A 23,561-nucleotide genomic window follows, 5' to 3' on the forward strand; every position below is an offset into this window, starting at 1 on the left:
TATCACAGATGTCTATGTACAACCAGTAACCTTCCTTTCACCTTGTCACTTCTATTCCCCTCTTGAGTCCCCTGTTAAGTATATAGTCCATTCACATGCAAAGGACTCTGCAGTTTGGGATCCCTGAGAGTTCTGAGTGAGTATATTTGGGGAGAGGCAAGAACAACAGAATGACTTTAGGGCAAAATTCTCTCCTTAGGTTTGGAGCAGAAGGAAGTGACTGTTCTCTGTGCGCACGTGACACCGTTTCAGAGGGGAATGAACCCTCAGGGACTGGGGTTCTGGTTACAGAGAAACCTTCTGACTAACTGTTACTCTCCCTGGTGAGCATAAATCCTGAATTTTAAAACTTACTCACTTCCTGAACCCTTGCTTATATGGCCTTTCATACGATGAGAGAAACTCTAAAATTTCCCAGCACCAGGAAATGAAGGCAGAGTGACTTAATGGGAGGAAAATGAAATGGAAACAGGGGAGCCACTTACACTGGGGATAGTAAAGAATTCATTCATGGCCAGCACAAAATATCCCACACGGGGGTAGTCTCCCTTATTTAGTTTCTCCTTGATTTCAGTCCCAACTTCCTAAGTTTCTTTAGACATCGAGAAGCCTCTTCAACCTGGTGAGAAATATATCAATAAGAGAGTTACTGACATAGTGCAATGGCTGCCTATTGCACTATGAAATATTCCCATCAAATCCAGCAGAAATCCAAGGTGAAGATACAGGCAGCTCATGTTTTCTCTCCCGGGGACTTCAGATCACAAATCCCACAAGAACCCGTGTCAAGGTCAGATAACATTATGGTAGCCTGTATTGATGATTTGTTGTTGTTACTCACATAATTTTCATGTGGAATATTTGGGAAAACTTTGCTCTCTAAAGGGCCATAGACATTTAAGAGGAGGAACGCACATTTCTGCAAAAGAAAAAGGCAGTGAATTAAAAAAGAGCTTGGAGAGAATGAGCCCATAGGCATGTCCAGACACACGCATGCCTACCCCAGTCTTCTGGAAGTTTCCCCAAACTGGTATTGCTCTTGGACACTAACAGGTAATGGCTGAGTATTTTCCTGCAAACAGGTCTGGTGAGTTTGCAGCATGGTTGAGGTGCTATCAGAAAACTAGGTACCACTTGGCATCCACCCCCTCAACCTGTGATTGATGGACTTCTTACATGTGAGGAGAAAGGAGAATGCTTAAGGTTCAAATTCAACTTACCAGCTTCTCTTCAGACCCCATAACCTTCACCAGGACTTCAGATTCACTGTCATGTTGCTGGCTTGGAGGATTTCCTATTGTGCAGTATGTGCACTTCCAAGCATTCCTGAGATGTCAGATATAAATGAGCAAGGAAAGGACCAGAAACTGTCACTATCACTATGGCTACCACTGTTCTCCTTTCACGAATGGCCAGTAGGCAAACAAGAAGGATGGATACACTTCTCAGGCTCTCTACAATTTTTTATGTGATGACCCTCCTCCCATAGAGGGTAGTCATAGAGGGTAAGTGGATGGAGGGTAGTGTCAGGGTGAGTGGTGGGTTCTCCTTTCCCCATCTGAGCGGCTGAGAGCACCAGGAACACTACCCACCAGACCAGAGTGCTTGAAACTGTGCCCTAACTCCTGGAGGCCTCAGGCTTCCATTAGCCTGTTGAGAACATGCACAATGAGGAAACCAGACCATGTATCCTTCCTTTTCTAAATAAACACAAAACACAAAGAGCTGGCATTTCCACTTCTGTAAAAAAGGGGTCTGTGCTGGGAGAGTTCTGGAAAGGACAGTGACATTATGAAGGCAAAGGACCCAGCCATTGGCCTCAGCCTCCCAGAGGCTAGAGAATGTTTCCCTCCTGCTGCCAGCATCTTTCAACAGCTCCTGGGATCATACTGCTGACCCCTGTACCTCCAGCCCAGCTCTGTCCCCATCAGGACACAAGGAAGAATCCCGCAGGGGGGAGTGAGCATTGCAGGAAGAAGGGTCTATAAAATGAGAGAAGGGGTCTGCATCTCACAAACCTTCTAGTCTCCACAGGTGGGAGGTGACAGCCCTCATGAAAGACTCTGGGACAAGTACCACAGCCAACGAGCTTTCCTCCATCCTGGCAGATTACACATTTGCCTGAGTTTTCCACCTAGAAGATAAAACAATGACCACATCCCCATGAGCTTCTGACAACCAGCACTGTGGGAATCTAGGACTCATGGCCTTTGTGCGAACCTTCAGGGACTCCTCTGTGTTTCACTGAGCTGTGAAGGAGAGCACAAAATGGGGGTTTCAGAAGAAAGATTCTTGTTCTGCTGTGAAGTTCAAGAGAAGCTTTTGTGACCAGACTGGAGACGTTTTTTTCTGTTAAACCAGAGATCCTAACACAGAACCACAGGCAACAAAACAAGAGGATGATTTCATAAGAATCTGAATCATCTCATTACCTTGCAGATAGAACGAGGTTCTGAAATAAAGTGTTAAATCCATTTGCTTACACCACAGTGACTAACATTACTGTTGGAAAAAGGGGTATGTTGAGAAACTAATAAGATGGAATAAACATTTGAGAAAGCACTGCATCCTGTATTCTTGGCTGTCGGCTTCCATGAGTTGAATGGCCTGTTAGGGCTTCCTGGACTGTAGATTCACTGCCCAGAGGGACCCAGGGCCTGTGGCACTGCCTTTGGGTTGGAAAGACCATGACACATGGCCAGGTGGTACCTGGGAGGATGGAGGCCTTTGGCTCTAAAAGCCTGAGGAAGATGCCCCATGACTCAGCTTGGCATGTAAGGTGTGGAGGCTCCATCTCTCTGTGGCCAGGCAGTAACAATTGCATTGTTGCATAAACAATGTGAAGGTCTTCTTTCCCCCACTAAAGTACTCAACTAAAACTGTAGTGTTACCTGTCTCAATATAAATAACTACATTTCATTTTATTTGGAGAAGATAAAATTTGACAGCATTTGCATCCAAGTCTTGTAGTACAACTCCTTCCCATTAAACCCAATTAAATTTACAGAGCAGATATGAAGATACACTGTATTATATACAAACACGTGGGTTCATGGCAAAGACCTGGCCTGTGGCTGAGCTCTTTCTTAATGAAGGAAGCACAGTGTAAGGACTAATATTAAAGCTCACTGTCAGGTGCTGCTGTGACATCTGGTAACATTGAGATGGTCTTAGAGGGCCTGTGTGCATGTGCCTCTACCCACCCTGCTGTCCTGGACAGGGTCCCACAGCTAAATAATGCTCCTTGTTAAGGGACTACCACTGACCTGCCCATGTTGGAACATCAGGTTTCAGTTCTCTGTCAGCCATGGAATTTTTTCACATAGACCAGCCACAGCCTCCTATGGAAACATGGGATCCCCCCTCACCCTCCCAGCCCCTGGTTGTCTACTCAGCTATGCAGGGAAACCTTAGTGAGGCCTGTGGGTCTGGCTCTGCCCTTCTTCCTTGGTCTGGGAGTAGACATGACTAATAACACCGGTCAACCCATCTGTGCAGTGACAGATGCCATTACTTCCCATCTCTCAAATGTCTGGTGGACATCCCACCCTCATCAATAGGATGAACAGGAGGTGATTACAACAACAACAACAAAACACTTTGTTGTATGTTTTTAAAATGAAAGTCAGTATTTACATATGAGTGTGGATCAATCAGGAATGATACGAGCCTCTTTTGCTTTCTTGGTTCTGCCTTCTGAGAAAACCCAGGTAGTTTGAGAATCACTGGAGGGTTATTCTATCCCAGATAGAAACATCCTATCTATCCCAGGGTGGAGAAATTCCTCCCCTTCTGTGACCATCTGAGGTGACATAAATGTGATTGGTTTGGAGACTGGCCCCCACATTGATGAGTGCTGGGTGGAGGGAAGTGGGCTGTTGAGGAACAGGAGGAGGCAAGGATGACAACTTCCACCCTTGTGTACTTTGACTACTTCTGCTTTCTCGAAACACATGCATTCTGTGCCATTTTTCTCCTGGGATTACTCCCTCAGACTCACTGCTGTATCACTTTCCCTTGCCATCCTTGTCCTCCTCCAACATTTACACAGAATCCCTCAGGTTCCAATCATTGGCCATTTGAATGGCCCCAGATGATCCAATCACTTTCAAAGCTGCAGTTCTATTGCTATGTCGCCAGCTCCCAGCTGTCCAGCCTGTCTCCTGCCTTTGTGCACATCCCTGTGTTCACCCAGCATCTTCTCCTGGGCCCTTGGATCACACCCCCAAACTCATGCAGTCAAAACTGAATGTATTCTCTTGTCCCCACATCCACTACCTGTTCTTTCTTGATGCTTCCATTTCATAAAACTACAACTTCCACAGAAAACCTGAGAATCCAACCTGGGTCTATACACTTTTTCTTATTGCAAATAAAAACTCCCCACTCCTTCTCACAGTAATTTTTAAGCTTCCAGTGTTGGTTCCATTGTCTCTGCAGGGTCCATGGCAAACAGGGATGCTGAGACCCTAATGAACCAAACAACCACAGTACACAAAGAACAGAAAGGTCCTTCTTGAAGCCAATGGGCAGAGTAAGAGTAATTTGGTACACAGCCATGTTATTTCTCTTAATGTAGGAAGTAATAAAGATAAAAAGCCACTAAGATGTATTTTGAATCTTGTTTAGGGATTTGGGATAAATAGTCTTCACTTGGGGGGAATCAGGACTTTGGTCATTTCTTTTAATTTAAAATATGTCCATATATGAGAAAGTGCAAGAACCAAGGATGTTGGGAACTACCCTGCCTGGTTTCAGAAGCTGTAAGCACCCCATGGCTAAGGCTGAGTGAGTGACCTTTCAGACCATAAGCCACTAAGGAGACAAAGCTTATCTCCCTGGGAGGGGCCCTGCTTCTGCTCCTTTTTCTTTACCCTGCCTGGCGCCCAATGCTTGGTGGGTTAGGCAATGACGGGTAAGATTTCCCAAGGGGGCAACGACCTAAGACAGGCACTATCATGGGGAGAACCCAAGGAAGGACTTGGGGGGCTATAGCAAAAGCTGGTGATGGACCCTTACCCTTCGGCTTTGACATAGCCTGAGTCCTCATTCTGTCTGTGAGAAGACTCCTAATCTCTTGGCTGCCTCACTTGCCCCTGGTTGACTTATGCCTGAAACAATGAGACAGGGTGGTGCCACCCTATGCTGGAAAGGGCAGGTGAGCAAGCCTAAGAAAGAATACATAAAATCCAATGGGAGGAAGTGGGGAGGGTTCGGTGGGTGGGCTGGAATGGGAGTAAAAGGGAGAAAACTGTACTTGAACAATGATTAAAATAAAAAAAAATACATAAAATCCTGTGAAACCTGCTTTGCTAAGAATGTTCTCAATTAAATGATACTTGTCTAGGCAGGAAATGGTTTTGTTCCCCAAAGTTTTGTAGCCCTTTAGCTAACAGACCCTGACTCAGAATAAACCCTTGAAGATCTTTGTATGCTATTTGTTGTTTGATCCTTACTGCCTGACAATGATTAATGAACCTTACCTGTATTCTTGTATAAATTGAACCCAATAAAATCTCGTCAAGGCAAGGCTTGGCACGCTCTCCCCCTTGAGAGAGTAGCCATCCCATCCCTTTTCCTCCACAGAACTTGGGAGTCCATGTGAATTTGTCTCGTATCTCATCCAAACACCGCAGACACTGTGAGCCGGTACATGCGTCACCAAGGGACATCTTGTCAAGAGCTTCCATTCCATGTTCTGGGGAGAATCTTGAATCACATGCACAATGGAGACTGAGACTGCTCCATCATGGAGGCCTGAGACAATTTCCTTCTCTCCACTGTAGGGACTCACAGTCCTTCTCACTCTCCAGAAAGTGGCAACCCTCTTCCCAGAAGGACAAGGAAATAACAAACATAACCAGTACATAAGAATCTTGCACCCCCAATCTTTTAATCAAGACCAGACTCTTATCCCTTTGGCTCTTTCTTTCTCAGCCCATCTGCACACTTGAATTGTCATAGGAGAGCATGTAAAGTAATAACGTCCTGGTTCCAATGTCTGAAATTCTGATCAATTGATCTGGGTGGGGCTTAGGCATTGGCACTCTCCTTAAATCATATAACGAGTAGCTTATGTATGAAAAGCATCTGGAGACTATTTAACAATTCTAATGTTTAAGTCATAATTCAGAACACTTAAATCAACATTTTTGTTTAGAGTGGGATTCAGGTAATGTCATTTTCCAAAGGTGACTCTAGTACAGCCTAAATTGAGATTTAGCCTGAGCCACTGTGGTTATTAATGCATGAGAATCTTGTAAGTCATTGTTGAATTGGCCTGTAATATCTATCCTAGGAAACATTATTATTAACAGGAGTGAGGCTACTCTTCCTGGAACAGTTGTTTTCTCCTCCCCACAGACCGTTGGTTACTGGCAGTATGACAGGACCCTCTGGGTCACCATCTCTTATTCAGGGTCCTGGGAACCATGCACATGTCCCAGAGAAGAAATCCACCACCACCTGCAGCTCTTTTAAGCCACCACCCTAATGATAAAATAAATTCAAGGTCCTCCATATTCCAATTCTTCTTCCAGAAGATCACACCCCTCTCCATTCATCCAAATTGCAAGATGGAACCTATCTGACTTTTCACAGGAAACCAACCACAGTACACTACACTTGCAGTGCTTTTGTACCTTCAGTAGAATGACATGGCCTCTTTTCCGTCAGGCAGCCTCAGCTTTTATCTCACCCAGGGCAGAGAAGTCACACACTAGTGTGATCCACTGTCAAGTGACCTGAGAAATGATCATGTCACTGCCTGTCTCTTGGGTACTCTAGAGTCCCTGATCCCCAGTACTTATTGTTACATAATAGATCATTGAAGTTGAAACAATCCTCAAGTGCAGGGATATTATTTCTATCTTCTTCATGGACACTGGGCATTTCTATGCACTTCAGTAACTGTATGTTGAAGGAATAAATAAATGAGTATGGTTTCACTTAGGAAAAGAGAACATTTGTTATCTTTTTAGCAAACATTAGCATATAATAAATGGTTGGTCTGGCTGATTATTTCAGATTACATGACAACACACAGCAGTTGTCACCAGAAAGTATAGGTAGCCCTCTGACGACAGGAAGCTGTCATGTGGTGCCAAGATCGATATTGAAATTTCCAGAAACCAGGGTCTCCACCAACAAGAGAAAATCTGGGAGATACAGAGGACCCACCAAGGTAGTAGTGTATTCTGAGATCTGCCAGTTTGAGTCACATTGGTTCTTGATCAAAAGACAGAAAATATATGAAAAATTGAACCTGATTGCTACAAAGTGTTGCACCCAGAGATAAGGATAGGACCTGTGTGTTGGAAGTTTCTAACTCCTTCAAGTAATCCAGATAAAGTAACTCCATACCAATAGAGAATGGTAGAGACATTACAGTAGTCATTGACTAGACCCAACAGTAATTTCTCTTTACTAAACACAGTGGGTGAAATGTCCCAATGTCCAGGTGTTTGAAAGACCCAGAACATCAAATAATGTAAAGTTCTGGACCTCACATTCCCAGTGTTAGATGAAGTCCCAGAGGCCAGCTCTCTGTAAGTTAATGTAGAATTCTGTGAATGTCCTGGGTGGCCATTTCTACCTGAAGAGTACAAGATGGCACCTTTCCCCTTCTTCTCCTTCTCAAGTTCTCATTCATACCAGATGTTGTGAAAAGTACCACTTTGTCCTGAATCTACACTGCATATTACATATTTTTTGTTGCCTCCATGGTCTTTTTTCCACCTTCTTCCACCTCAGGGAGAAACCACCTTCACAGATGGAAAGGAAGCCTGCTCAGCCTCTGAGGTGGAGCCAAAGGGGGCATCAAAATAAACAATTTCCAGGTCAGCCCCTCACACAGGCTACATCCACCTCCCAAGAGCTCCCTCCCCAACAGCAACATCCTCATGAAAAAATTTGCCAATAATTTCCACTTTAAGAAAGAATTATGTAAGTCTATTTGTTCATTTTACTGAAGGATGGAAGAGTATGTAGATAATCAGAGAAGAAATATGCTCTTAGTTTCCTATGTCATGAAGTAGTATATGGTTTTGTATCTGTCCCAAGATAGACTATCTACTGGATGGGTTCATCTGGATGATGAGGAGCAAACTTTTTTCCTTTTCAGATTTCATTAAAGTAAGGAAATAGTAACCTTTATCAAAAAAATCTGGGATGGACTTGAAGATGACCCTATACCCTGTTAAGAAAGGTTTTTATGCATTCCATAATCATGTTTGCTTTTACAACTTTGACAACTTTACAACATCTACATGTATAGCTAAAACTCAGCTATATGAGATCTATTTTAGATGGCTCCTCATCATCCCCATCTGAAATGATTTACAACCCACAGATAACCTTGCATGCAACCTAATGTTCAAAGGAGCAACACTGAAGGCACACGAAATACGTTTGTATGTATGTATGTATGTACATACATAAATAAATAAAGGCACTGGAGAGGAGAAAAAGAAACAATGTTAACTATGTACTGAGAAACCATAAAAATGATACAGTACATATAAAATTAGTTATGTAATGAGAACTTGAATAAAATAATAATTACCTTTTTGTAGTGGGAAGTGGAAGGATAAATCCAAGCTGAAAGAAAAAAAGATCCAAGTTGATGCTTAGCCTGTGTTTAAGTTTTGTGAGTCTGGCATTCCCACCTCCTTATAAATATTTCTGCACAAATGTCCAACTGTCATCTCAAAGTCCAGGTGTCTCATTGAGGAACCATCTCCCTCTCCTCACCTGTTCTTCTAGGTCCATCCACAGAACCCAGAAATACATCTTTGGAAACTTATCCCTTGCTTTTGTGCATTTTTAAAAATAACTTTTCAGAGGTTTTCCTTCACAATCTCTTAGGCACCTCTCACCCCCTCTCCATTCCCACCAGTGCCACTCACACCTGCCTCCTCACACCAGGACTATTCAACCAACACTTGGGTCCCACACCTACAGAATGTCAGACACCTGGACAATGTTGGGCACATAAAGGACAAACCTCAGAGGGGTCTAGAAAGACAAAAAGGAATCCATGGAAAAATAAGAATAAGACAATGTGAGAAGGACCTTACTTGAGAGTTCAGGGGGCCCAGGGAAGGGGTGACCAGGCAGGTCAGCCAGGGAACATTCAGACAGGAGTGACATGGGAGCTGAGCCTTGAAGATTGACTATACATTTCTTGGGCTGAAAGACAGTGAAGTCAGTTCAAGTCCCTGTGTTGTTTGAGATACTGTTTTAAAGGTGTCATATCAAAACTCAGGAGAATCCCTGGTTCTGCACTGTGTATGTTATGAGTTTAAACTCCTTAGCTTGACATTAAATCTCTCTGCCAACACCAACAATTGATGGATTATGCTGTATCTCATATAATCTGTCTATATCAACTCAGATCATGTTAATTATGGTTCTGGTTTTACAACACTCTTTCTCTCGAGTGTGTTCCGCCTATTTGTTTGACTGCAGACAGTCCTCTTTTTTTCAGTGCCTACAGTTATCTGCAAGCACCTGGGTCAGAGTGACCTTTCCCTCCTCCAGGCCCCTTCATGCGTACCAACAGAGCCCCTTTGACAAATGGATGGGTTCCCTTGTACTGAGGTATGAGTGTAGGGCACCTCTTCCTGTGAAAAGGATAAAGTCTGGGGCCCCAAGGCTGCATCCACAAGTCAACATATATTTGGTGAACAAGTGGTGACCTCCTCTTTGACCACAACAAAGAAAGTCACACTTTCTGTCCCCCGTCAGTGAAGTACCTCTATCAGAAGTCTTAGGCGTTTTCCACCACAGGTCAGGTGGTCCCTCCAGTTATTTGCTTTTTCGTAGCCTCCTCTGATTTCAAACTCCTTGGGGGGTGAACCAGTTTCCATCTTCAGTTCTTATGCACTTCCTTGTGGCTCCTGTAAGACCAGGGTACTTTGATCCTAATCCCTCTTTGTCCTCAGTGCTCAGAGGTTGGCCTCCCACCACCTTGGATCTGATGTCACCCATCTGGGTTCAAGATCAATAGCAGGAGCTTTTGATCTCCCCTTTCATGCTTCAGGACCCCTAAACACAGCCTGTAAATTCCCTCCAAGGTGACTTGCTGCTTTCAATTAAAATCTCAATAGGGGACCTGCAGCTCACAATGGCACTAAGGCAACATCCATGTCCTGTATTACAACAATTTTCTTTGACTTTACCATCATTATTGAGCAGATATGTTTCCATCTTTGAAATCATGGGTAGCTGATACTAAAATAATTGTGAAATATTAATCAGTAGAAAGTTTAACTGATAATGTAAAAGATATTCATATACTTCATGACATTATCATTAGATAAAAGGAAATTAAACCACAATCAAATTCTACAGTCTAAGCACTAGGGTGGCCACTGCAAAAAGACAATAACAAGTGTTGGTGAGAATGCAGAAAAATTGGAACCCTCAGATTTTGTTGATGAGAATTAAACTGGTGCAATACCTTTAAAAATTGTTTGTTTTTTTCTCAATAATATCAACAGAGAATTACCATATAATTCTGTAATTCCACTCCAGGGTATATACTAAAAAAGAATTTTAAAAATGTGTTCACAAAAAAACTTTACGTGAAACAGTATTATTCATGATAGCTAAAGAATGAGAAAACCCTAACTGAAGGCTAAATGCAATACTGCATATCCATATTATGGCTCACACAGGACAATAAAAAGAAAGAAGTATAATACATGGTACTGTGTGTATGAACCTTGAAACTTCATGCTAAGTGAAGGAACCAGTGACAGAAAGGCAGATGTTATGTGAGTCAACTGACATAAAATGCTTAAATAGGTCCATTTATAGGTCAGAACACAGATTAATCAGTGCTTAGGGTGGGCGATGAGCCTGGGTGGGAAAGGGCACTGACAGCTGAAAGGCATCGGGTTTCCTTTGGTGGGGACTAAATGTTCTAAAATTAGATTGTGAAGTTGGTTTTATAGTCTTGTGAATGAACAAAATAAAAATATCAGTAAAATCTATACTCTAAATGGTGAATTATACATGTGTGTGTTATATCGCAGGGAAGCTGTTTCAAAAGTGTTATGATACAAACATTTATTTATATTAGTGTTCTCATAGCCATATTAAAAAATAATCTGATATGAAGTTCATCATCTATACAATCAGTAAAAAACTTTTATAATGTTAAAATCACAAAACCCTTTACATTCATCTGTAAACAAAATCTCAAAGTCACAGCAGGAGGCAGGCTTGTAATTATTTTCCATTTCTTAGATGGGAAGTTTCAGGCTCCAGAAGGTCCCAGTCTTCACACTGTCTCTCAGCAGAGCTGAGGCTGGGATCAGGTTTTCTGACTCTAAACTCTGTTGTCTCCTCACTGCATCTAACACCCTGTCCTGGTGGTGATTATCCAGGTGGGATACAGGACGTGAACGTGGAGGCTGAGGACCTCTTCCCTGTTATATCTGACTCAAAGTAAAATGTGCAATATTTTCCACCCAGAGACTGACATTCCTGCACTTGTCTTTGGGCATCCTCACGGGCACTTCCACGTGGGGGTGAGCACTTGATATGCAGCACTGCTTAAAGTGCAAAAACATCATCTTAGGGATCCCTTCCTTCTTCTTTCAAGCCACATGGGGCCTCAGTTCCTTGAATGACAGGAAATTGACATGGGTAATTATATTACTGCATGTGATTCCTTCACAGAGGGGCTGCAAATTAAAATAAACCCTGAAACCTACCTCGTTCCAATTTCCTCTTAATTAACAGCCCCTTCTTCTCTCCACAATTCACAGGAAGTATTTCATCTTGAAAATCCACAGGCACACCTGGCTGCTCTCCTGTCCCTGAAAGAGAAGATACTTCATTCTGTCTCATTTTACAATTGCACATGGAAAACTTCCTGTCATGTAGTTGTTGTTTCTATAAAGTCATAGAGGTACCTGGGGAACTTTATTCCACAAATCTGCAGTTTCAGAGTCTTTCTTTCAGTGACATTTCTTTCATTGGCATTGTGGTTTCAGATACACAACCACAGAATGTCTACTTTGATTTCACCTCTCAGACCCCCCCACAATCAGAATGTTTTAGCAGAGACAGCAGGAGTCAGTGCAACTGTCTTAGCTCCCCATGCAGTCAGCCCCCTGATACTTACGTGACAGTGGTACATACAGCTGCTGTCCTGGTAGAAGGGAGCTCTGCAGCTGGGCTACTTCCCTGCACATAGGTCATAGGTCACTGGAGGCAAAGTCCCAGACTGTACCTGTCTCTTCCTGTGTGAGCTCTGACTCTGGAGCAGAGGGGACAGTGATGGGGTGACCTAATGGAGATGGTGTCTGCCTGCTGTTTGTGTTCACTGCTTTGCCTCATTTCTCCCCCCACATCAGCCTTCTCCAAAGCTGAAAGGGGAGCCCAGGAAGCTCTAGAGCAATCTGCAAATTGCATGGTTGGCTGGACCATTTGCAGTCTGACAATGGTGTGCCCTTTATCAGAAGATAAACCCATTTCTCTGATCATCTAATTTTGTGATCTTGTCTCCTCCTATCCACACCCTTATCTGTTAGGGTTCTTTGGACACTAAAGGCATCCCTCACCAAGGAAGACAGAAATGGGGGATAAGTTGTGACCAAAACAAAAGTGATGGGGGATCATTGTTATTATAAAGGCTGACTCTGACAATTCTGGATTCTGTTCAGACTCTTACTGGGAATGATGCCTCATACTTTGCCCAACCAGCCTGCAGGGTGCAGTTTTCAGAGTTCCCAGGTGATTCAGATTTAATTTTGATTTTATTTTTTCGGAAATGCTTTTGCCAGGCTTGTATCTGATTCTTCTTGATGAAAAGTCTGAGTGACAATAGGAGATTATTAGAAAGAAAGAGGAAATTGCAGTCATTAAAATGGTACACATTTTGTACCATTTTGTAACAGTGAAGGAAGAGCAAAGATCCAGGCACCTGAGGAGGAAACACCTAGGATGTATGGGAGGTGGAGAGGTATTAATGATATCTGTCTTCCAGAGCTGCTCTGAGTATTCTTTCTAGAAAGAAACCACCTTGCCCAGGTCTTCCACCACTTGGGTGCTGAGTCTGCCACTCAGCACCAGATACGATTAATCAGGGGCTGGTGCCAATATCTGTTCGTCTCATGCAGAGTGTCTCTGGACAATGTCCCCGCACTGATTCTCAGTTGTTCAGTGGTGGGATGTGGTGGTGACAAATGCTATATGAACATCATGGCCAAAGAGGTCAGTTTGGAGAGACTGTCCTGTCCCAACCTCTTTCCAAACCCCATCAGCAATGAACAGAACTTTCCAAATCCTGGCTGCTATATTCCCCTTAGGAACCTCAACAACTGTAAATGCCTCTTTTTCAGGGCCACTGTGTGTGTCCTTGGGATTGTACCTCTTGTGTGAAAGCCAGGCCTTCATTTGTCTCTCATGCAAACACGGTGACTTCAACTGTAAGGGATGATTATGGGAGACTTAAACAATTGTGGTTTAGGAAATTTGTTTAATACTGAAGGAGACCAATTGAATGAATTTGGTCCTAGACTCCAGTGGTCCCAGTAATCGTCCTGGCTGGTGGAGTGGTATCCTCATGGGGAGACCGCCAGGATCTGCTGTGTCAGGTCACTTTGTTGGGAGGCAACTCTCCATGGGTTGCCACATGCCCCAGAGTATCTTTTTCAAGGATGTGTGAATACAAATAGTTCTAGAAGCCAGAGTTAATGTAGCCCTCCAGGTCAGAAGGCAAATTTGTTTCCCAACCAATATAAAACAGAGAATATCTCCCTCCTTAGAAATATCTCAGGATAATAAAGCCTCCCTTCTCTCTTCAGAGGAGGTTTTTTTTAAGTTCCAAGGTGATGGTCACATTCCATCTCTTGATAAAGATTTGCATTTTAGAAGAGAGTAATTTAATCTGAACTGACAGAATGATGTACTTAATACTTGTACATCTCATTGTAAATATTATCAGAAAAAACAAAATAAATACAAATATTGAAGTCTAGTTAATATAATATACATGCTAAAGTGTTTGGAAGGAAGTATGCTATTGTTTGCTACTTATAAATGTTTCAATATTGAGGATGGTTTTTTAATAAATAGAGAAATGGATAAATGGACAGAAATGTGATAGAGCAAGAACAGTACATGTTCATTGTGAATCTATGTTTACTGTTAATTTTCCCAAGTTTTTGGTAAATTTTAAATTTGTATAATTCAATAGTTGGATAAAGAGGTTTTGGCAAGAAAAAAGCATAGTAACCAAAAAGTGACAGTTAAAATACAAGAGAATATTTGTCAGCCGCACAATAGATTTTAGAAGACAATGCAGTAATCATATCAGTATATTGAGGAGAAAGAAATGTTCACCTACAATCTTTAATCTTGATAAAAATTATTTCAAAATAAAGGTCAATTTGCACATACCACCCTTGGCAGTGTACCACCTTAGACACCCTCACCAAAACAATGAACAATTTTTTCAGGTACACCAAAGGTGACACCAAAGAAAGAAGCAATGATGAGTATACAAAATGATGAAAGATTCATGGAAGTAAATAGTGACTGCAAAATTATAATAGTTTCAAAATTTATAATTTAAAAGATGAACAACAAAATGTAAAACTACAATAGCCTAATGATAAAGATGGGGTGTTTAATTAGAGGGAATCCATGCTAACTCCTTGACATTCTTTGAGATTAAGGCATGTTTAAAGAGATTACAGAAGTTTTGTCTCCAATTTCCACACCAAAACAGAAAAAAAATGAAGTGTAGAATTCTATCTCAATCAACAGATAGCATACAAGAGACACAAAAATACACAAAAGGTGTGGTTAGCAAGAATATAGATATATTAGTTCACATATGTCAGGGATCATAATTAAAGCAACAAGTAAAACATATCTATTACAAGATTAGGATTATCAGAGAAGATTACAAAAAGCTGTGTCATTATGAGAGGAATAAAACAAAGCTGCATAAGAAGGTTTAATGAAGAGATAAAAAACAGAAAACATAAAAGTTAATGTAACAGAATTAGCCCTGTGAAAAAAGAAATTTGAAGGCAAAAAGCATTAATAAAGATGAAGAGGAACACTCTGTAACTACAAAAGAAGACATCCAGTAAGTGATTACAACCATAAATAGTGTCAAAGTATTTAAAGTAAAACAACAGTACAAGAAATAATTGGCAAATATTCAATCATTTGGAAAATTTAATACATCACTAAGTACAAGCCTGATGGATCAAGGATGACTTATTACTGTGGATCCCATAGATTTAAATAGTAGGTTTCATAAAAAAAATATGTATACAGGGAGAAGCCCTTGCCAACATATAGTTCAAATGTATACTATTTTAAAAGGACTTAAAACATTTACAAATATTGATCACACATTAGGTTCCAAAAGAACTTTCAACAAATTTTAAAGACTTAATGAAGTCAATTCTTCATATGGTATTCCAGATATCTACTTTTCATTCCTAATTTACTAATATCTACATTCTTGGAGATGTCATAGTCCAGATAAAATACCATAGTTCATAACTTCCCTAATAGCTGGCAGAACCACCAGTTTAACACTTGATGAAAAAGAATCCCAGATGGTGTCAAAGGAGGTGGGATCTACACTAACCTCCTTCTCAGACCAAATTGGAGTTCCAAGTAAATTATAGAAAAATATCATGAATAACCAACTGAACAATAGCTGGAGAAAAGCCTTATAACCAAGGACTTAGCAAAGAAAACACATCACCACAATGAGAATGGTAGGAAGTCCAGCAGTGTAAGAGGGCTGGCTGGGCTCCCACAGGCAGCAGCTAGAGTTCCAAAGGAATATTTCAGTGACCAGAGGGTGTCCCCAAGGCCAGCACACCAAGACTACAGCACCAGACCTGGAAAAGGCCCCAAATAACATCTGGGTATGAAAAGTGGCCTGGTTTCTGTGTGCTAGGGAGAGATGGCTAGAAACACAGAGAGCCTCTTAACAGGCCAATGCACAAAATTTTGTTTGCAGCCACTTACTCTGGGTCCTGGCAGAATAAGGACAGAGTGGACAAGAGCCTCATGAAGAGAGTCTGGGTTTGGTGGCTCTGGAGAGAGACCTGAAGAGTGAGCCTATGGCAACCCTGTGCTGCATCATTCCCCATATTGCAGAAGTCATCTTTCTCAGGCAGAGCACTCCCTTCCACGAGGCATCAGCCTGAGGGAAGCGATAGCCGCACCTGCAGGAATCCCTCTTGCCCCACACTGTGGAGCTTAAGCTGGGCTGCTGAGGAGTACAGATAGAAGCACCTTCAGTGATTAAGCCCTAACAGAAAGCCTGCAAGAAGAGACAGATTGTTGGGAAATCTGGGACTTTAGTAGACCATTCCACAGGTCCCATGATGGTAAAAGCTGTCCTCGGGGTCAGCCAGGTCCAGCAGAGGAGCCATGATGTGTAAATCGCTTATAACTCCAAACATATTGCCTAGTGCCAGTCACAGTCAGCATGTGACAGTGTGACACAGGTCTACCACAGAGTCTGTACTGATTTCTCAAATACATAGAAACAAACACAAAAAAATCAGCCAAAAAAGGGAAGCAAAGAAACAAGCTCCAATTGAAAGAACAAAATAATTCTCCATAAGAGTAAAATGAAATGAAGGCAAGCAAAGTATCAGACATAAAGTTCAAACTAGCAATTATAGGATACTCAACAACATAAAAAAAAAAGACATGGAAACTACAGAAAAAGGCCAATCAAAAATAAAGAATCTGATATCTGAAATAAATAATACACTGGAAGGAATAAATAGTAGGTTAGATGAAGCAGAGTGTCGAATCAGTGATTTGGAAGGCAAGGCAGAAAAAAACACCCAATCAGAGCAGCAAAAGAAAAAAAAATAAATGAAAAGAGAGTTTAAGGGACCTTTGGGGCAACATGAAATATAACAACATCCACACCATGGGGATACAAGAAGGAGAAGAGTGTGAGCAAGGGATCGAAAATCTATTTGAAGAAATAATGACCGAAAACTTCCTTAACTTGGTGAAGGAAAAAGAGACTATGCTTCCTGTACTAACAGGAAGCATAGGTAGTCCCAAACATGATGAACCCAGAAGACCATCCCAAGACACACATACTTAAAAATGGCAAAGCTTAGAGACAATGAGAGAAGTGTAAAAGCTGCTGGAGAAAAGCAATTATTTACCTGCCAGGAAGTTCCCATTAGACTGTCATATGTTTTCTTAACAAAAATATTTCAGTCCATAAGGGATTGGCATGAAATACTCAAGCAATGAAAAACAAGGACCTATAATGAGACTACTTTATCCAGCAATTTAAAATTGGAGGAGAAATAAAGAGCTTTCCGGACAAGAAAAAAGCTAAAGGAGTTTGTGAACACCAAAGCAGTATTGCAACAAATGTTAAAGAACTTGCTTTAAGAAAAAAGAAAAAAAAGAGGAAACTAGTTAAAAAAATAAAATGGCAATAAATACATATCTATCAATAATCATTTTAAATGTAAAAGGCTTAAATGCTACAACCAAAAGACATAGGATGGCTAAATGGATGCGGAAACAAGAACTTAATATACGCTGGCACCAAGAGATATCTCTCAAATAGAAAGATACACACAGACTAAAAGTAATAGGATAGAAAGAGATATTTCATGCAAATGGAAAGGCAAAAAAAAGCTGGGGTAGAAATACTTAGAACCAAAAAATACTTTAAAACTAAGGCTATAGCAAGAGACAAAGAAAGAAACTACATAGTCATAAAGGGAACAATACAACAGGAAAATATAACCTTAATAAATATTTATGCAACTAATGTAGGAGCACCTGAATATGTAAAACAAATCTTGATGGACATGAAGGGATAGAGCAAAAGAAAGACAGTCATAGTCAGGGATTTTAACATCCTATTGACTTCAGTGGATCGATCTTCCAGACAGAAATTCAGCAAAGATACAGTGGCTTTAAACAACTTCACCCCACAGCAGCAGAGTATACATTCTTTTCAAGTGCACATGGGGTGTTTTCTAGGAGAAAGCACATGTTAGGACACAAAACAAGTGTCAATAAATTTCAGAAAACTGAAATCATATCAAGCATCTTCTCTGACCATAATGCTATGAAACTAAAAATCAATCACAAGAATAAAACTGAAAAATAAACAAAGACATGGAAGCTAAATAACACTAAACAAGGAATGAGTCAACAATGACATCAACAAAGAAATCAAGATACTTTGAAACAAATGAAAATGAGAACACAACAATGCAAAATATGTCAGACACGCAGAAAGCAATCCTAAGCGGAAAATTCATAGCATTACAGACTTCTCTAAAACAAAACAAAACAAAACAAAACAAACAAACAAAAACAAGAAAAAAGCTCGAATAAACAATCTAACTTTACCCTTAAGAGAACTTGAAAAAGTACAATAAACAAAGCCTAAAGTGAGTAGAAGGAAGGAAATAACAAAAAACAGAGCAGAACTAAATAAACTGGAGTCTAAAAAAGACTACAAAGGATCAATGGATCCAAGAGCTGGTTTGTTGAAAAGATAAACAAGATTGAAAAACCTTTCACCACATTCATCAAGAAAAAAAAGAGAAAGGGCCCAAATAAATAAAATCAGAAATTGGAAAGAGGAGAGTAACAACTGACACCAAAGAAATACTAAGGATTGTAAGAGAATATTACGAACAACCATATGCCAACCAATTGGACAGCTGGGATGAAATAGATAAATTCCTAGACAAACAACCTTCCAAAATCAAGTCAGGAAGAATCAGAAAATCTGAACAGACAGATTGCATCTAGTGATATTGAAACAGTAATAAAAATTTGCAAAAAGCAGAAGCCCTGAACTGGATGGCTCCATAGGTGATTTTTACAAAACAATTCAGAAAGAACAATTACAAAAAGAATTGAGAAAGAAGACCTCTTCTTCTCAAACTCTTTCAAAAAGTTAAAGAGGAGGGAAGCCTCCCAAGCTCAGCTTACGAGGCCAGCATTATCCTAATTGTAAAACCAGAGAAAGACACTATAAAAAAGAAAATTATAGGCTAACATCCATGATGAACATAGACACTAAAATTGTCAACAATATATTAGCAAACCACATTCAGCAATAAGTCAAAAAGACCAAACACCATGACTAAGTAGCATTTATTCTTGGAAGGCAATGTTGGTACAACATTCATAAATCAATAAAAAAATGAAGGATAAAAACCACATGATCATATCAATGGACACAGAAAAAGTATTTGATAAAACAACATCCATTTGTGATAAAACTCTCAGCAAAGTGGGAATAGAAGGAACATACCTAAACATAATAAAGGTCATATATAAAAAACCCACTGCCAACATCATACTCAATATGCAAAAAGTACAGGTGTTCCCATTAAGATCAGGAACAAGACAGGGATGTTTGCCTCGCCTCTCTTATTCAGCATAATACTGGGAGTCTTTGCCACAGCAACCAGACAAGAAGAAATAAAAAGGCATTCAAATCAGAAAGGAAAAAGTAAAACTGTCATCATTGGCACAAGACATGAGACTGTAAACAGAGAACTCTAAAGATTCCACCAAGAAACTACTAGAACTGAAAAATGAATTCATGAAAGTAGCAGGATACACAATTAGCATCCATAAATCAGTTACATTTTCATATGCCTGTAATGCACTAACAGAAAGGGAAATTAAGAAAAAAAATCCCATTTTACAATTGCTTCAAAACAAATAAAATACCTAAGAATAAATTTAACCAAGGATGAAAAAAGACCTGTATCTGGACAATTATAAGGAGCTAAAGAGAGAAATGGAAGAAGATACGAATAAATGGAATCACATACTGTGTTTATGGATAGGAAGAATTCACATCATTAAAATGTCCATACTACCAAAAGCAATCTATAGACTCTGCAATTCCTACCACAATTCCAGTGAAGTATTTCACAGATCTAGAGCAAATATTTCAAAAATTTATATGGAGCCACAAAAGGCCCCACATAGCAACAGTCATCCTGAGAAAGAAGAACAAATTTGGAGGAATCACACTATCTAATATGAAACTAAACTATAAGGTCATAGTAATCAAAATAGCATGGTACTTGCATAAAAACAGACATACAGAACAATGGAACAGAATAGAGAGCCCAGAAATAAACCTATACCTTTATATTAATTAATATTTGACAGAGGAAGCAAGCACATACAATGGACTGAAGATAGTTAATTCAATAAATGGTGGTGTGAAATTGTACAGAAATGTGCAGAAAAATGAAACTAGACAAATTTCTAATTTACACACAATAATAAATTCCAAATGGATTAAAGACTTGAATGTTAGATCCAAAACCATAAAAATCTGAGAAGAAAACATAGGCAGTAAATCTCAGACATTATTCATATCAATATTCTTTCTGAGATATCTCTTTAAGCAAGAAAAACAGAAGAAAAAATAAACAAATGGGACTATATCAAACTAAAACCTTTTTCTACAGCAGAGGAAACCATCAACAAAATAAAATGACAAGCCACTGAATGGAAAAACACTCACCAATATCTTTGATAAGGTATTAACATCAAAAATTTATGCAAATTTATAAAACTCAACACACACACACACACACACACACACACAAATAATCCTGAAAATGGGCAAAGATCTGAATAGACACTTCTCCAAAGAGGGCATATAGGTAGCCAATAGACAGTTGAAAAGATGCTCATCATCACTAATCATCAAAGAAATGCAAATTAAAGCCTCACACCTGTCACGGTGGCTATTATCAATAAATCAACAAACAACAAGTGCTGGCAAGGGTGTAGAAAAAATGGAACACTTCTGTATTGTTGGTGGGAGTGCAGACTGGTGCAGCCACTGTGGAAAACAATATGGAATTTCCTCAAAAAAATAATAATAGAACTGCCTTTTGATCCAGTGATTCCACTGCTGGATTTATCTGAAGAAATCTGAAATATTAATTTGAAAGAAATAAGCATCCCTATGTTCATCACAGCATTATTTACACTAACCAAGACTTGGAAAAGCCCAAGAGTCCATCAGTAGGTGAGTAGATAAAGCAACTATGGGACACTTACACAGTGGAATGACACTTGGCCTTAAAAAGAAAAAAAATTTACCCTTTGTGACAGCATCACTGAACTTGATTCTAAACTTTTTTCTATTTCTCCTTAATGTATCTTTTCTTTTTTTGCAACAGAAAATGTAATGAGTAGGAAAAGCAAATTTTACTTTGAACATTTGCAATCAAGCCAATATGGTACTGAATTATACACAGACCAGTTCTTCAGAGTAGAACACTATTCACAGGCCCATGAATATAAGGAAAGGCACATGAAAGGGCATTTCAATTCATGAAAAAAAGTGTTGGAGTAATTCTTATAACTATTATTTCATATCATATACAAAGAGGTGAATCCTGTGTGAATTACTGATTTATATATTAAAAAGAAGCAAATACAAATGTTTTAAATCTTGAAAAATATATTCATAAAGTTTATATAAAAACCTATAACTGTAAAAGAAAGTTTTGACATTTAAATTTCATAAAAACTTTAAACTTCTTTAGGACAAAATACACCATTACAAGCCTAAAAATGACAACAAATGAGACAAAAATATTAACAAACATGCAACATATAATCTATGTAATACACTAGCCTATCTATTGTTGTTCAGCCTGATTTTTAAAAAATGACTGATATAACAGCAACACTGGTAAGGCATATCCAGGCATTTGTGTAGAAGAAGAAAAACCAAATAATTAATAACCAATGAAAAAATGTTCAAATATACTAAAATTGTAGTAACGCAAATTAAAACAGGAATGAAATAAAACTTTTTATAGTTATTGGGAAAATGTCAAATATTCATAATGTCTAGTGCATAATGTACTGAATTAAAGTAAAACAAATAACATGTGAATAGTTTTACTTAGATATGTCATGCAATTGATATTGTGTTACAGCGTCTGAAGTCTGCCCTCAGTTTTTGGCTCATCGTCCCCTTGTCTTCCTCTGTAAAGACAGCCGCATCACAGCTCTCTGATCGTTCTTCCATAGGCACATGTTCCTCCGCACAGCAGGACAGCCTTTCTGATTTTTAAGGACCTATCTAATTTGACTGGGGCACCCAGATTATTCAGGATAATTTCCCATCTCAAGATAATTTACTTAATCACATTTTCAAAGTCACCTCTATGTAAAGAAACAGGTTCCAGGTTCCAGGGATTATGGACGGCTCTGTTTCTGTTGGCATGAAATAGTCGAGAACCAAATAGGTCTCCCAGGTATGTCATGGGGATTTGCTCCATTAGACAAAAGGCTCCTCCACAGATCTTTCCTATGTAACCACGTACCTATTTTTGGCTCCTGCTGAGATGGCTGAAGGGATCTGAGTCACACACATAATCGCAACAAAGCACCTTTCTGTGACTGAATACTCCGGCTTTTTGTTACTTCTGAGGCTCTAGCAAGAAGTTGTACAGCCACACTCTTAGTCATTCTCTAGAGCACACTTGCCTGACAGTGAATCTTCTAATTTTACCATCTTTTTCAACCAGAATAGGCTGAGACTTCTTCAAATTATCACATCTTGACTTATTTTGCCTCACAATTTCACCCTTAGTTTATCTCTTTTCTCTCACATTTTACTGTAAGCAGCAAAAACAAACCAGCTGTATCATCATCACCTAGAAATCTCCCCAGTGTATATCCAGAAAGTTCTTCCCACATATCTGCAGAAAAGGATTTGGTTATAATTTTTGTCACTGTATAATGAGAATTTTCTTCCTCTAGTTTTCTAATGTTCTTATTTACTTCTGAGCCCTCAGCAGTCACACCTTTAAACCTCCATATTTGTGCTGATCAGGATGATTTTGTATTTTCTGAGACAATGAAGGTTGTTGTTCTCATGTTCACCCCCCTTTCTGAGTCCTCACCAGGTCTTCAGCACCCACATCCTACACACTGCTCAATCGAGGATTTTTTAACCATTCAAGTTAAAATTCTTCCAGCCTCTTCTCTCTATCCATAGCCATCAGCACATTTTTAGAAAATGTTTTATAGCCATAACCCACTGGTAAGGATGAGTCTGTTTATTTCCACATTGCTGCCATAACAATTTACTACAAACAGTGGTTTCAAACAACATAAATTTATTATTTTACAATAATGTCAGTAAGAATTTTGGCACTGCCTTACAGGGCTAAAATCAACTTTTTTGCAGATTTTCATTCCTTTCTGGAGGCTGTTGGGAATGATTTGATTCCTTGATTTTCTCCTGTTTCTTGTGGCCACCCACATTCCCTCCTCCCTCCTCCATCTGCAGAACCAGCAATATTGCACCTCTCTGACTGTTCCTCCATAGTCACTTCTTCCTCTCCCCACAGCCAAGAGAGGCTCTCTACTTTTTAAAGCCTATAAGAGTGTATTTAGGCCATCCAGGTAATCCAGGATAACCTCCCCCATCTCAAGGTCCCTAGTTTAATCACATCCGTAAAGTTCAATGTGAGATAACAGATTACAGGTTCCAGGGACTAGGACAT

The 23,561-nt window shown here is 39.8% G+C and overlaps 1 protein-coding gene and 1 long non-coding RNA gene across 2 annotated transcripts in view; both read right to left on the minus strand.

Moving 5' to 3' along the window:
* Positions 1–576: 576 nt before the first annotated feature.
* On the minus strand, positions 577–2,223 carry LOC123814641. Its single transcript, XR_006784971.1, has 4 exons — positions 2,019–2,223; positions 1,221–1,326; positions 842–919; positions 577–619 (listed from the first exon to the last, which is right to left on the minus strand). It is a non-coding gene; the product is annotated as an uncharacterized LOC123814641 (long non-coding RNA).
* Positions 2,224–9,837: 7,614 nt separating this feature from the next.
* The window catches only part of LOC123814638 (nuclear autoantigen Sp-100-like), a 28,390-nt gene continuing 14,666 nt past the window's right edge, over positions 9,838–23,561 (minus strand). Inside the window, exons 8-9 of the mRNA XM_045832563.1 lie at positions 11,724–11,828; positions 9,838–9,899 (exon numbers count right to left, since the gene is read on the minus strand). Coding sequence (XP_045688519.1) covers positions 9,838–9,899; positions 11,724–11,828 — 167 coding nt within the window. The remainder of the gene's footprint in view (positions 9,900–11,723; positions 11,829–23,561) is intronic.

The sequence above is a fragment of the Phyllostomus hastatus genome, unplaced genomic scaffold, assembly GCF_019186645.2.
Source record: "Phyllostomus hastatus isolate PE091 unplaced genomic scaffold, TTU_PhHast_1.1 phas_contig_1633, whole genome shotgun sequence".
Classification (NCBI taxonomy): domain Eukaryota; kingdom Metazoa; phylum Chordata; class Mammalia; order Chiroptera; family Phyllostomidae; genus Phyllostomus; species Phyllostomus hastatus.